The sequence below is a fragment of the Centruroides sculpturatus genome, unplaced genomic scaffold (assembly GCF_000671375.1).
Source record: "Centruroides sculpturatus isolate CEXI.00-Female unplaced genomic scaffold, Cexi_2.0 scaffold979, whole genome shotgun sequence".
In the NCBI taxonomy this organism is placed as follows: domain Eukaryota; kingdom Metazoa; phylum Arthropoda; class Arachnida; order Scorpiones; family Buthidae; genus Centruroides; species Centruroides sculpturatus.
Window position 1 is genome coordinate 76,471 of NW_019385319.1, and position 12,323 is coordinate 88,793.

Here is a 12,323-nt window from a genome sequence, read left to right on the forward strand (position 1 = left end):
TAAGGGAACATAATGCAGATATGTTAGTTACCCATTGTTTTTTGCATCGGGAAACACTCGTTACAAAACGATTACCATCAGAGTTGAAAATAGTGCTGGAACAATGTGTTAAAATGATTAATTATATAAAATCAAGACCATTGCAAAGTCGCCTATTTAGTCAACTATGCCAGGCTATGGAGTCTAAATACGAGTCGTTGTTATTGCACACGGAAGTTAGGTGGTTGTCCAGAGGGAAGGTTTTATCTCGCGTGCTTGAATTAAAAGACGAGATAAAGTTATTTTTTGAACAAGATAATAATGATTTTGCTGATTTGTTGGATGACAAAATATGGTGTGCTAAACTAGCTTACTTATCTGATATTTTTGTTATTTTTAATAACATAAATACAAGTATGCAAGGATCAAATGAAAATATTTTAAACTCCATAGATAAATTGTTGGGATTTAAAAAAAAATTACTTTATGGAAGAATAAGGCAAAAGAAGGTAGTTTATAAAAATTTGAGTCAGTTTTAAAAGACTGCTATAAAATTCATAAAATAGTTATTGATCATTTGACAATAGTTGAGCAAAGAATTGTTCATTACTTTCCAAATTTAGACATAAAAAAATTTGATTGGATTCGAAATCCATTTGTGATAAACGGCACATCGGTGTATGAGTTAACTTTGAAAGAAGAGGAGGAACTAATTTCGGTGTGTAATAACCGAGATTTATTTTCAAAACATTCAGAAGAATCAACTAATTCGTTCTGGATTAATCTTAGATACGATTATCCGACAATATCACAAAAAGCTTTAAGTGTGTTATTACAATTTTCCACATCTTATTTGTGCGAACTTGGATTTTCGGTTTTGACCAACATAAAAACGAGAAAGAGATCCAGTCTTTTAAATCTGGATCATGAAATGAGAGTAGTGTTATCATTTTTACGCCCAAATATAAATGAAATTATCAAAAAACACCAAGCTCAAATTTCGCATTAAATGTAATTTGTAATTTATCATTAAAGAAACATTTTGTTTACTTTGTAATGCAATTTCCTTTTATATTTCATTGAAAATTCTTATCGTATGCTTTTTTTACTAAATATATTATAGGTACATCTCTCAATTAATGAAGTAAAATTTTTTACAATTTATCTTATTGTTAGTGTGCCGCCAAATATTTAAAGTACTAAAAGTGTGCCGTGACGAAAAAAAGGTTGAGAACCACTGATCTAGATGAATGGAGATACGTCGGACAGCAGTGACACCTTGGTCTGAAAGGCCGATCTGAATATCTGATTCATCTTCAGACATCAGATCAATCTCAGATATCACACCACGTGAGGAGTTCAAACTTCCATATGGTGTGACTGTTACTTCAAAATCTCCCAGGTTCTTTGTAACTAAAAGTTTTGCTGACTGTTGAGATGAAGCAGTTTTTATAAGTAAGTCCCCTGACCTCAATTTATGTATCTTTTTCAGGTGTCCAATACTTCATTCAAATATTTTTTGGATGAGAAATGGAGAGCATTTCGAAAGAGTTTTTTTTCCAGTAGCATGTACTATCAAGTAGGATGGCTGACTGGAGGTTTATTCATTTGTTGTTGCTAGTGTATCTGATCGTTTTGGGTTTTTTGAATTTATAATTATATATAATTATTTGACTCCTAGTGACCCCACCCACCACGGGGCCCAACAAGGGGATGCCGTCACATTTGAGACTCCCATAGACTGTTGCACCAGGGTTTCCCAGGAGCTATACCCTCACAATGCAGTCAAGAAGAGCACATCTTGTCTGACGTGTCCGCCCGGTCTGCATTGATCAGTTGACACCAAGCCGACGTCTACAATGACTCAACGACCAGTTGACTGACTTAAACGGAGCCTGATTTGAGCCTCCCATTTATCCGAAGCAGAGGCCAAAGCAGTGTGTTGGGGACGTTATGTTGCCCCTCAACTACCAAGATCCCCCATACCGGCATACAGGATACCATGCACAGCAAACACGTGGGTGGGCGTTCAGATCCCAGGGATGGTAAAGAAAAATTACTACACCATCTCTGGGAGGTCCCCTCACCACGGACAGGAACCCATTGATGCATCTGTGAATAAAACGACTGGTCTCTCTGGATCTGGACAGAACAGTAACGGTTGGTTGGTTGGTTGGTTTGACTTTTTTGGCACAAGGGCCATTTAGGCCATGCTGAGCCATGGCAAAACGTAAAATAAAACAAAAGTAAATATACATAACGTGAAATATAAATATAACACAAAAACATAAATAACTACAAACAAAACAACAAAATACATATAAGTATAAATAAATAAATATATGAATAATTAACTAATTAATTAAATTTCTTCATAAATATTTACAACTTTCAAAAAATTCAGTATCTTTAAAACTTGCATTTCCAAAATTCTGTCTACGAATCTTCTGAGGGGCAATGCATTGCACAATATGTGTTTAACACTTACAGTACAGTTACAATATTGGCATAATCGCTGGTCTTCACCTTTCAAAAGATATTGATGAGTCAACCGATTATGCTTAATTCTCAAAAAAGTAAGAATTACTTCATATCTCCTGTCATACTGTTTGTTACATGTCCAATTTTCTATCGTAGGTTTGATCTCGTATAGTTTATTGTGAATTTGTGCGTTCGACACATTTTGCCATCTCTCTGCTAGTAATTTTTTAACAACTAGCTTCAAATCATTTCCTTCAATACACATTATATGCTGTGAAGGACTAGCTGACTTTGCAGCTGTGTCAGCTGTAAAGTACTATATTTAGTTTGTTGCTCTACAACGAATTTTCTTAAAGAGCCGGGACCTAACGGGTACTTTATGCGGGTTCGCGTTTGTTAGTTGCCAGGCCTGGACTTTTAGCGTGCACCGAAATAAATTAAGGACAAAAGGTAGTCACAAAAAAAATCTCAATAATAAATGTTTAATCAAGTCTAACAAATACTATGTACAAGATTTATAAACAAACAACAAATTTATTAAATAAAAAATCAAATCACAATCAACCCGACAAACTTAAGTCTTATTCTAACTTAGAACTATTCCCCTTGGAATGCCGACAAAACAAAATTCAACTCTTAACTTAGATACAAATTCTCCTATAACTATCAATCCTAACCGTCACCTAATTTAATACTCGGAACCTTTTCCTCTACTCAAGACTTTCCTGTTTTCAACTCATCAAACTCGAACCTTCAGTCTCCTACTAGGATTTCCTATTCGACACCTTGTTCACTGCTACCAGCAGACCAACACTTTCGGTTCAGGAGCTCACCTCGTCTGTCTTCACTTGAGCTACTGTACTTATAGTGTGAGGTGACGTCACAGTTCTAATTGAGACACTCCCCTCATTTACATATCTACACGTAACATTCTTGTTTTCCCTTCGTTATCTGGTAGCTTATTTCTCGACAATACTTTGTTAACCTTTTACAGCATTTCTTTAACAATTATCGGGATGTTTAGTTGAAGGTTACACAAGTTCCTAGAAAGTCTATTGGGGTGTCCCCCCCTTCAGTGCGGACTTACAATTCTGCCGCTCGGGCGTGCACGTGAGTGCGAGTGCTAGCCTATGGCACTATCGTTTCGTTGTCGGTGAGTTGGTTAATCTCTTATCTTCTCGTTTTGAACGTTCTGGGGTGATGGGTGAAGAAACTTTTGTCCTAACTAAACATAAGCCCCAAACAAAAATATAATAAAAGCAAACTAAAAATAAAATAAAAATAAAGCTCGGACTGGGTTCCTTACACAGCTTCTTCATTTTTTTTATCCCTATGTGGCCTGGGACTTAACAAAATTTTGCAAAGAAATTACTTGCAATAAGATGGTAAAACAGTTTACGAAGTTTAATCACTATGGAGTGAGAACTACGTTTATATGTGATCACAGCCTGATAGTGCACTAACTGAGTCAGTGTAAATAACACAGCAATGATGATCCTTCCTATTTATATACTGTAAAGCTAAATAAATAGCAAGCAACTCTGTAGAAAAGATGGAAGAATTCAATGCAATTTGTTCTGCCATGATTTTATCCTGGCAGACGAAGGCTTAGCCAATGTAATCATTAGATTTCGATCCATTTTTATAAATAGGAATTAAATTCCTGTCACGTTGTTGAATTTTATCAAAGTTATGTGTGTAGACGTAGTCCATGGTGGATGTTTTTGGAAATTGCTTTAAGCTAATGTCAATATTTATAACAGGAGTTTGCCAAGGAGATATACTACAGACCTCTAGCTGTGAAATGTTGCCTGTTTTCAGGTCAATCTAGCTGCTGACATTCTCCATTCTTATGGCAAATGGAGGGACACTGCTTGAGCGAGCTTCAAATAACTTTTTCAGCTGAGTATGTAATAATGTACAATTAACTGAAGGTTTAGTGTGAGATTTTTTGTTTTATATAGTAAAATAGAGACAACTGTTCTCTCCTGAGAGATAGTGGAGGCTCATAAGCATCTACATACAAACTTTGTACAGGTGAAGTTTTAAAAGCACAAGTGCACAAATGTAGTGCTTGATGGTGGATTGGATCCAGCATCCAAAGAGTAGATTTTCGCGCAGAGTCATAAACAATGCAACTATAGTCCAGCTTAGAGCAGACAAGGGCTATATAAATTTTGAGCATAGAAACTTTGTTTGCTCTCCATGATGAGCAGCATAGTATCTTTAAAAGGTTTAGAGATTTTAGACATCTACTCTTCAAATTGTGCAAGTGTGGCAAGAATGTCAGTTTTTGTTCAAAACAAACACCCAAAAACTTAGTTTCATTCACCATTGGAATTTTATCCTCATTTAGGTGGATTTTTAGATTTGGGTGCAAACCACGCCTTTGGCAGAAGTGGATGCATGATGTCTTCGCTGCGTTAAACCTAAAGCCATTGATCTTTATCCAATCATACTTGCGATTTAGGGAAGTTTGAAGTTGTCTCTCAATGAAACTCATATTACTAGACTGGCAGGAGATCTGAAAGTCATCCACATACAAAGAGTGTTTCACACTGGGAGGATGACAGTTAGCTATACAGTTAATTTTAATTAGGAACAGAGTCACACTAAAAATAGAACCTTGAGGAACACCTTCTTCTTGTATGAAGAGCCTAGATAAGGTGTTGCCCATCCTAAATTGGAATTTTCGATTTTGTAAAAGTTTTTTATAAAAATTTGCAAATTACCCCACAATCCGAATTGGTGTAGATCACGGAGTATCCCGTATTGTTAACAACGATCATAGGCCTTCTTTATATCAAAAAACACAGACACTAAGTGCTGTCGTCGAACAAACGCTTCGCGTATAGATGTTTCAAGGTTTACCAGGTTATCAGTGGTACTTCTGTTCGTACGAAAACCACTCTGATGTGATGAAAAGTATTTCTTTTTTTCTAAGAAATGCATTAGACGTCTGTTTACTATTTTTTCGTTTATCTGGGCCTACAGCAGTATTTTTTGAGTGAGAGATTGCTGTATGTAGTTTTATGCTGGTGAAAGGCACATTATATTCCTCATTAGATGAGGAATGAAAGTTTAAATATTGTTTTACATTTTGGGCTTTATAAACCTGAAAATTTCTTTGAATACATAATATGAAAGGCACATTATATTTCTCATTAGATGAGGAATGAAAGTTGAAATATTGTTTTTCACTTTGGGCTTTATAAACCTGAACATTCCTTGAATACATAATAAGGCCAATCTGCTGTTTCCTTGAATACATAATAAGGCCAATCTGCTGTTTCCAGTTTCCAGCGTGGTGGACGGGCTGTTTCACAGCTTTCTCTGCCTTGATATTTTAGAAATATTGGGAAGTAGTCACTAGAGAGTGGATTAGATCCAACCTTCCATGAAAATGCTGAAAATAGATTTGGAGTTGCTAATGATAGATCAATGGCAGTGAATGTTTTTGTTGGGGCATGGATGTCACTTCTTCAGTATTAAATAAATACATTTGCTGATTGCTGATAATAATAATAATAATAATAATAATAATAATAATAGAGGAGGAGGGAGGGCTGTCTGCTCTTGCAAAAGTAGCCCACTACGAAGAGAAAGGAGTGCAGAAAGGGTAGAAGGAAGGGTTCTGAAGGTAGAAGTATAAAGGAAAAGGGGAAAAGTAACGTTGAAAAAAGTTATTAGGACCTCAGAGCGCTGCATCGGAAATTATTAGTAACCAAAATTACAGAAGTTGACAAGACTGTTATACAGTATTAACAATTATGAGGAATGGTCCGGTTACAGTAAAATGCAAAACCCATTACTTATGGGTAGGTATAAACTAATTTTGAACACTGCAATGTCACAATAACATTAAGAACAGATTACAATTTTAACATGCAGAGAGAATGTAAATATCAGCTTACTATGATATAATAATACAGATTACATGGTACATAAAGACGCGATACATATGAATGGGAATTTTTTTTTTTTAAATTTAGAATCTAAAACTAAATTAATACTAGAGAACTAAACTATGTACAGAAGAATTCTACACGGCTGATCAATCAATCGCTGATAACATCACTTTTTCAATTTTTCACTGTCTTCCTGCTCATCTTGTCTGTTCTTGTTTTCATTTTCATGAATTTTTTCTTTCCTGTGGAAGTCTGACAGAAGAGCCTGGTGCTTTCAATAAACCTTTCAAAACACTTCCAGAGTTTTTTTTTATCAAAAATGTTTTGTAGTGTTGGTGGCCAATTATGACCTTTTTGAAGGCATTCCCTATAGAATGGAATGCGTTGATCCTCATATCGTTCACAGTGAAATATAAAATGAATGGCATCTCCTACACTATTATTGTCGCACCAGCATTTATTAGTGTTTCTCTTTTTAAAGCGATAGAGGTAGGCCATAAAATTGTTGTGCCATTGGGTTAAACATTGGGTGGTTTCAGATCTAGGTTTTTAGTAATTAGCCTTGATGCGATTAGTAATAGAGGGAATAAACTGGTGGCAATGTCTCCTCGTTGTAGAATTATTCCAATTTTCCTGTCATTCAAGTAATGCCCATTCGTTTAAGGAATTTTTCAGTGTTGATTTTGGTAACCTGGTATATGTATTCTGTGTCTTGAGAGTACCAGTTATTTTGGCCAAAGAATCGGCCAGTTCGTTTCCTTTATGACCTTTATGAGCTGGTATCCAACTGAATTGAATATTGCGGGTAGTACTGTGCTCCTTTAATAACTTTTTTGCCCAGTAGCGTGATGTTTTCAGTTTTTACCAACACATGAAGAACCACCTTACTGTCAATAAGGAATTTTATGTTACCCTTGTATTTATTTAAGTTATCTTTAATTTGGGTGATTGCTTTGTACATGGCCCATAGTTCAGCTTGTGTAGTGCTGCAATGTTTAGCAAGTTTTAATCTGGCCTGATATATTGTCCTGTTGTTGTTTTTTGAATGCACACACCAGCTCCCACTCCGCACTCTTGCTTAGAACCATCTCTGTACACTATCCACTGAAAGTATCTGTTTGTTTCGGGATTATAATTGAAACTTATTTCGTAGCTGTGCATGTGTGCTGGGTGTAGTTGGAGGCATATATCATTACTAGTTCTATCAATTTCATATTTTTTAATAATATCAGGTATATTCCAGTAGCTGTTTGGAATCATTTTATTTTTAATACGTTTTACAATATCCTCCTGTGTGTAACTGTGTAGCCGAATATTAGTGCAGAGCCAATTCCAAACTGTTTTTCTTGCCGTGATATGTATTGGCATTAGTCTAGCCAGTACCAGTATTGCATCTGTCAGAGCTGTTCGATAAGCATGAGTAATCCTTATTGCTCATGCTTATCGAAATTGGATCATTCTGAGTATTATGCAATTGAAGGCCAAACAGTTGCTGATGTATACGCTAATCAATCTGTTTTGGTAACCCTAGAAGAAATGTTAATTTTGATGAAAAGTCAGCGAGAGGAAAGATTGGCACAAGGAGGTACTGTCAGGAAAAGCCACCCAGAGTACACGCAGGACTTCATAGACTGGTTGGAAGAACCAAAAGAATCTATGTTGGAAGAGTCCCGCTGGAGAAAAGACAGGCAACAAGGAGAGCACAAAGAATCAGATTTGAGGGTGAAGAAAAGAATTTTAATATAAGGGATTTTTACTACTCTCAACTGCTATTGCATACCAGGTTCAAAAGGTAGACCCAGACTATATTTCCAAAATTAAAAATAGTCCCAATCCAATTGTGCAGACAGCTATAAAAGAGGCTGAAATCTTAATAGCAGGACTAGATGACCAAAAGGCAAGCCTGTTTCAGCAACAAATAGCGTCAACAGATAATTTTCAACTCATATTACTGGCTAAGAAAACTTGGTGAGGTAAACAGGAATGGTTTCAAGGTAATAAATAAATTCATGTTCATTATTGGCTCGAACCCCATAGGCACAGAGTAGTTATTGCTTTTACCCTTTCTAGATCCTGTGCGTGTCGTCCAGAGCCACAACTTGTCCGAGGTATAGAATGCGCTGTCTGGTGAACTGACATTTGTCAGCATTTACCATTGGTCCAGCTCCCCTTAAGGCTTCTAACACAGCTTTGATATGGGTCAGATGTTTCCTAATACCGCGAGTATATACTCGCGGTATTAGGAAACATCTGAATATTGTAATATATTGTCAATATTGTCAATATTGACAATATATTGACAATATAGACAATATAGCATATAAATAACATGAACATAAAGCCCGATTGGTATACATATAAAACTTCCAAACGATCCAAATTCTCGTAACTAAATTCCAAATTCTCGTAACTAAATTTCCAAATTCTCGTAACTAAATTATTAATTTAGTTACGAGATGGCGCCTAACGCCTACCTCTTAAGACAAATTGCTTTGGTTCTAATCATTTTAAATAGCCATATTATAGCCCGTTATTCAGGCGATTGTTTGGAAGTTTTATAAATATAGCATATATTGACAATATATGCTATAATTTGACAATAATATATTGACAATATTGACAATATAGCATATATTGACAATATTGGCCATATTGAGCATATATTGACAATATATGCTATAATTTGACAATAATATATTGACAATATTGACAATATAGCATATATTGACAATATTGGCCATATTGTCAATATATGCTATGGTGAAATTTTTGAAAGGGGCCAATACCAAATCCATTATCCTTTGGAAGGTTGCAGCTGCGTTCTTCAATCTAAAGGGCATTACTTCTCATTTAAATTGACCATGATGAGTGACAAATGCCATGAGATGTTTGCTTTCCACCTCTAACAGTACTTGCCAGTACTCCTACAAGAGATCCAGTAAGGTTATGTATCTGGCCTCGGATAACTGATAGACTTAATTCAGTGGAGGGCACTATTGGATAACGGTCCAGTAGTGTAGCATAGTTCAAGTGCCGATAATTGATGTATAACCACATTCTACCTCCCTTTTTGGCTACAGAGACTATGGGGTGAGCGCATTCTGATTTGCTTGGTCGGATTAGCCCTGCATCTAACAGTTCACTTATGGTCTCATTGACCTTATTCCATAATGCCTGCAGAATTTGATACGGGATGAACCATTTTGGAGTCCATCCCACCGTAAGAGTTATCTTATGCATCATGATGCCTATCTTTCCTGGCTTACTCCTGAATATCGAGTGTTATTAACTTAGCACCTTGTGCAGTCCAATACGTGCTGATGCTGGGAGATATGGAGGGATCTCCCTAATTTCCTCGTCCTTCCATCCACGATCATGTAACTGCCACGTTGAAGGTGTTTCCACCAATTCCCCAAAGCTTGCTTTTGAATCAAATACTACTCTGACAGCACAAATTTGCCTTTGATATTTTCTGAGTCTGTCTATGTGGATCCAATTTGTCCTACTATCCTCTAACTTTATTGCAGCGGTTCCCAACCTTTTTTGGACCAGGGACCACTTTGATTTCATTGTTGTTATCAGGGACCACAAGGTTTTAATAAAAATAAATTGTGTCAATCTAAAAGTAAACTTTAATCAAAACTTTTAACATAAGTAGAGAGGTTGCGGCGCAAGTTTAAACGTTACTTGTACTGTACATGGCAAGCAGAAGTACATGGTTTATGTGTTAACTCCAAAAAAAAAAATTGTTGCAGCGAATGTTCACAACATCACGTGACTCAGTGAATGTCATATATTGACTCACGAGAAATTTGTTGAAAAAATGGCAGATACATTTAGGTTGGTTGGTTGGTTGGTTAACTTTTATTGGCACAAAAGCCATACAGGCTATACTGCGCCACAACACATGGTGCAATTCGAAGTAGAAAATAAATAGGAAGACATATATACACATAAACAAAACATCACAGTTTAACCATTGAACAGCCAATGGTAATATAAATATAAAATCTATAATATAATAAAAAAATTAGTATCAACAAGANTACTATAATTAAAATTCATATTTATAAATGAGAACATGATCATACTAAAAATATTTGTGTGTATGGGGTGAGTCTTTTAATAATAATTTTAGAATATTAATGCTTATTCATTAAATTAAATTTTGAAAAGAATTTCAAAGTAAAAAAATAACATTTTTATGATTGTAATTGGTTCAATTTCAGTTACCCAACCCATAAATATTTATTTAAAATAATCATTAACCTTTTAAATCTTACAGAATTTTTGATAACATCTATTAACTTACTTTTATTATTCGATTTAACAAGTTAATGGCACAAAAAGAGAATAGCCTGCTCAAAGAATTAACAAAGTCAGACCAGCCACTAATTGGATTGAGGACAATGAGGTAATTTAATATTTAATTAAGATTATTTGTATTTTTATAAAATACTGTATTAAAAAAAACTACAGTATGTATATATTATTCAAAGATTATCCTTAGTAAAAATCGATAATCTAGAATGCCAGAGTTGTTTCACAATAATACTTTCTAATAAATTTTTCAACATAAAAATATCATCATCATTCTGTGTGTGTTACACCAACCAATGCCGAATTAACGGGCTGGAAACAGCTATAATGATAATATAATCTGATACTAGAGTTAGGCATTATCTCTTGCTAAATTAAATAATTTTAGAACTAACTGGAATAAAAGAATCAGCCCGGAATGGGGTTCGAACCCGCAACTCCTGCATACAGTGCAGATGCATTGCCAATTACACTACCCGGTCTTCCATCCAATCTCCTCTTCCAGTATATATAAGCTTACGCTAGGACCATCAACGGCCATTACAATGCTGGCTGGATTAGCTGTTGACTTTGTTTATATATATATATACAGTAGAGATGTGTCCTGAGAAGACAGTGTTTTCAAACAATCAGTCTTAACCACATGACGATACAACAAAGAATCTCGCAAATTGCATCAGACATTTCTGGCCAACTTAATATTTTAGTTGCAAACTGTGCTTATTTTTCTTTGGCTGTGGAAGAATCCACTGACATATCATCAACAACACAAGTGATTGTGTTTATTAAAAGTGTTTCACTAGATTTTATTGTGAATGAAGAATTTCTTGGCATGGCATCACTTTCTGGACATACAACTGGTGCTGACTTATTTACTAGTTTATTGAGCGTTTGCAACAAATCAGCACTGGACTTTGACAAGCTATCCAGCATTGCCACCGATGGAGCACCATCTATGGTTGGATGTGAGAATGGCATGGTCACCTTGCTGAAAAACCACCTTGGGGACAGGCAAAAGGAGTTAGTCCAGTATCATTGCATAATTCACCAACAGCAACTTTGTGCAAAGAAGCTGGGATTTGAACGTCTGCTGAAAGATGTATATGATACTGTGAACTTAATCCGCCGTCATGGACTCAACCATCGACTCTTCACATCATTTCTTGAAGAAATAGATGCTGATTATGCTGACCTGCCCACGTATACTGAAGTTTGTTGGCTGAGCAAGGCAGCAGTCCTCAAGAGATTTGTGGAGCTATTGGGGCCTATTATCACTTTCCTCTAATAACGGGGGAACACTACAAGGAATTTGGAGGAACAAAGATGGCAGTGTGATTTAGCTTTCCTTGCTGACATTACTTCTTATCTAAACGACCTTAATTTGAGATTGCAGGAAAAGATGCAACTTGTTTCTCAGTTGACAAGTAACATCAATGCATTTATGACCAAACTATCACTTTTCAAGTCTCACATGCAATCAGAGAACTTTACACACTTTCCACATTGCAAGGCCATGAAAGAGAAATACCCACATATGAAGATGGATTACTCTGACCAAGTTAACACCCTCCTTACATCATTCAATGAGAGGTTTGGTGAATTCCAGAAATACAAGATCTACCTGCAACTTTTTTC

General features: G+C 35.7%; 1 protein-coding gene across 1 annotated transcript; it reads left to right on the forward strand.

Moving 5' to 3' along the window:
• Positions 1–11,331: 11,331 nt before the first annotated feature.
• LOC111637590 (general transcription factor II-I repeat domain-containing protein 2A-like) lies at positions 11,332–11,973 on the forward strand. The gene has a single exon (XM_023383112.1). It carries the CDS (start codon positions 11,332–11,334, stop codon positions 11,971–11,973), a length of 642 nt encoding a protein of 213 aa, XP_023238880.1.
• The last annotated feature ends 350 nt before the right edge of the window (positions 11,974–12,323 follow it).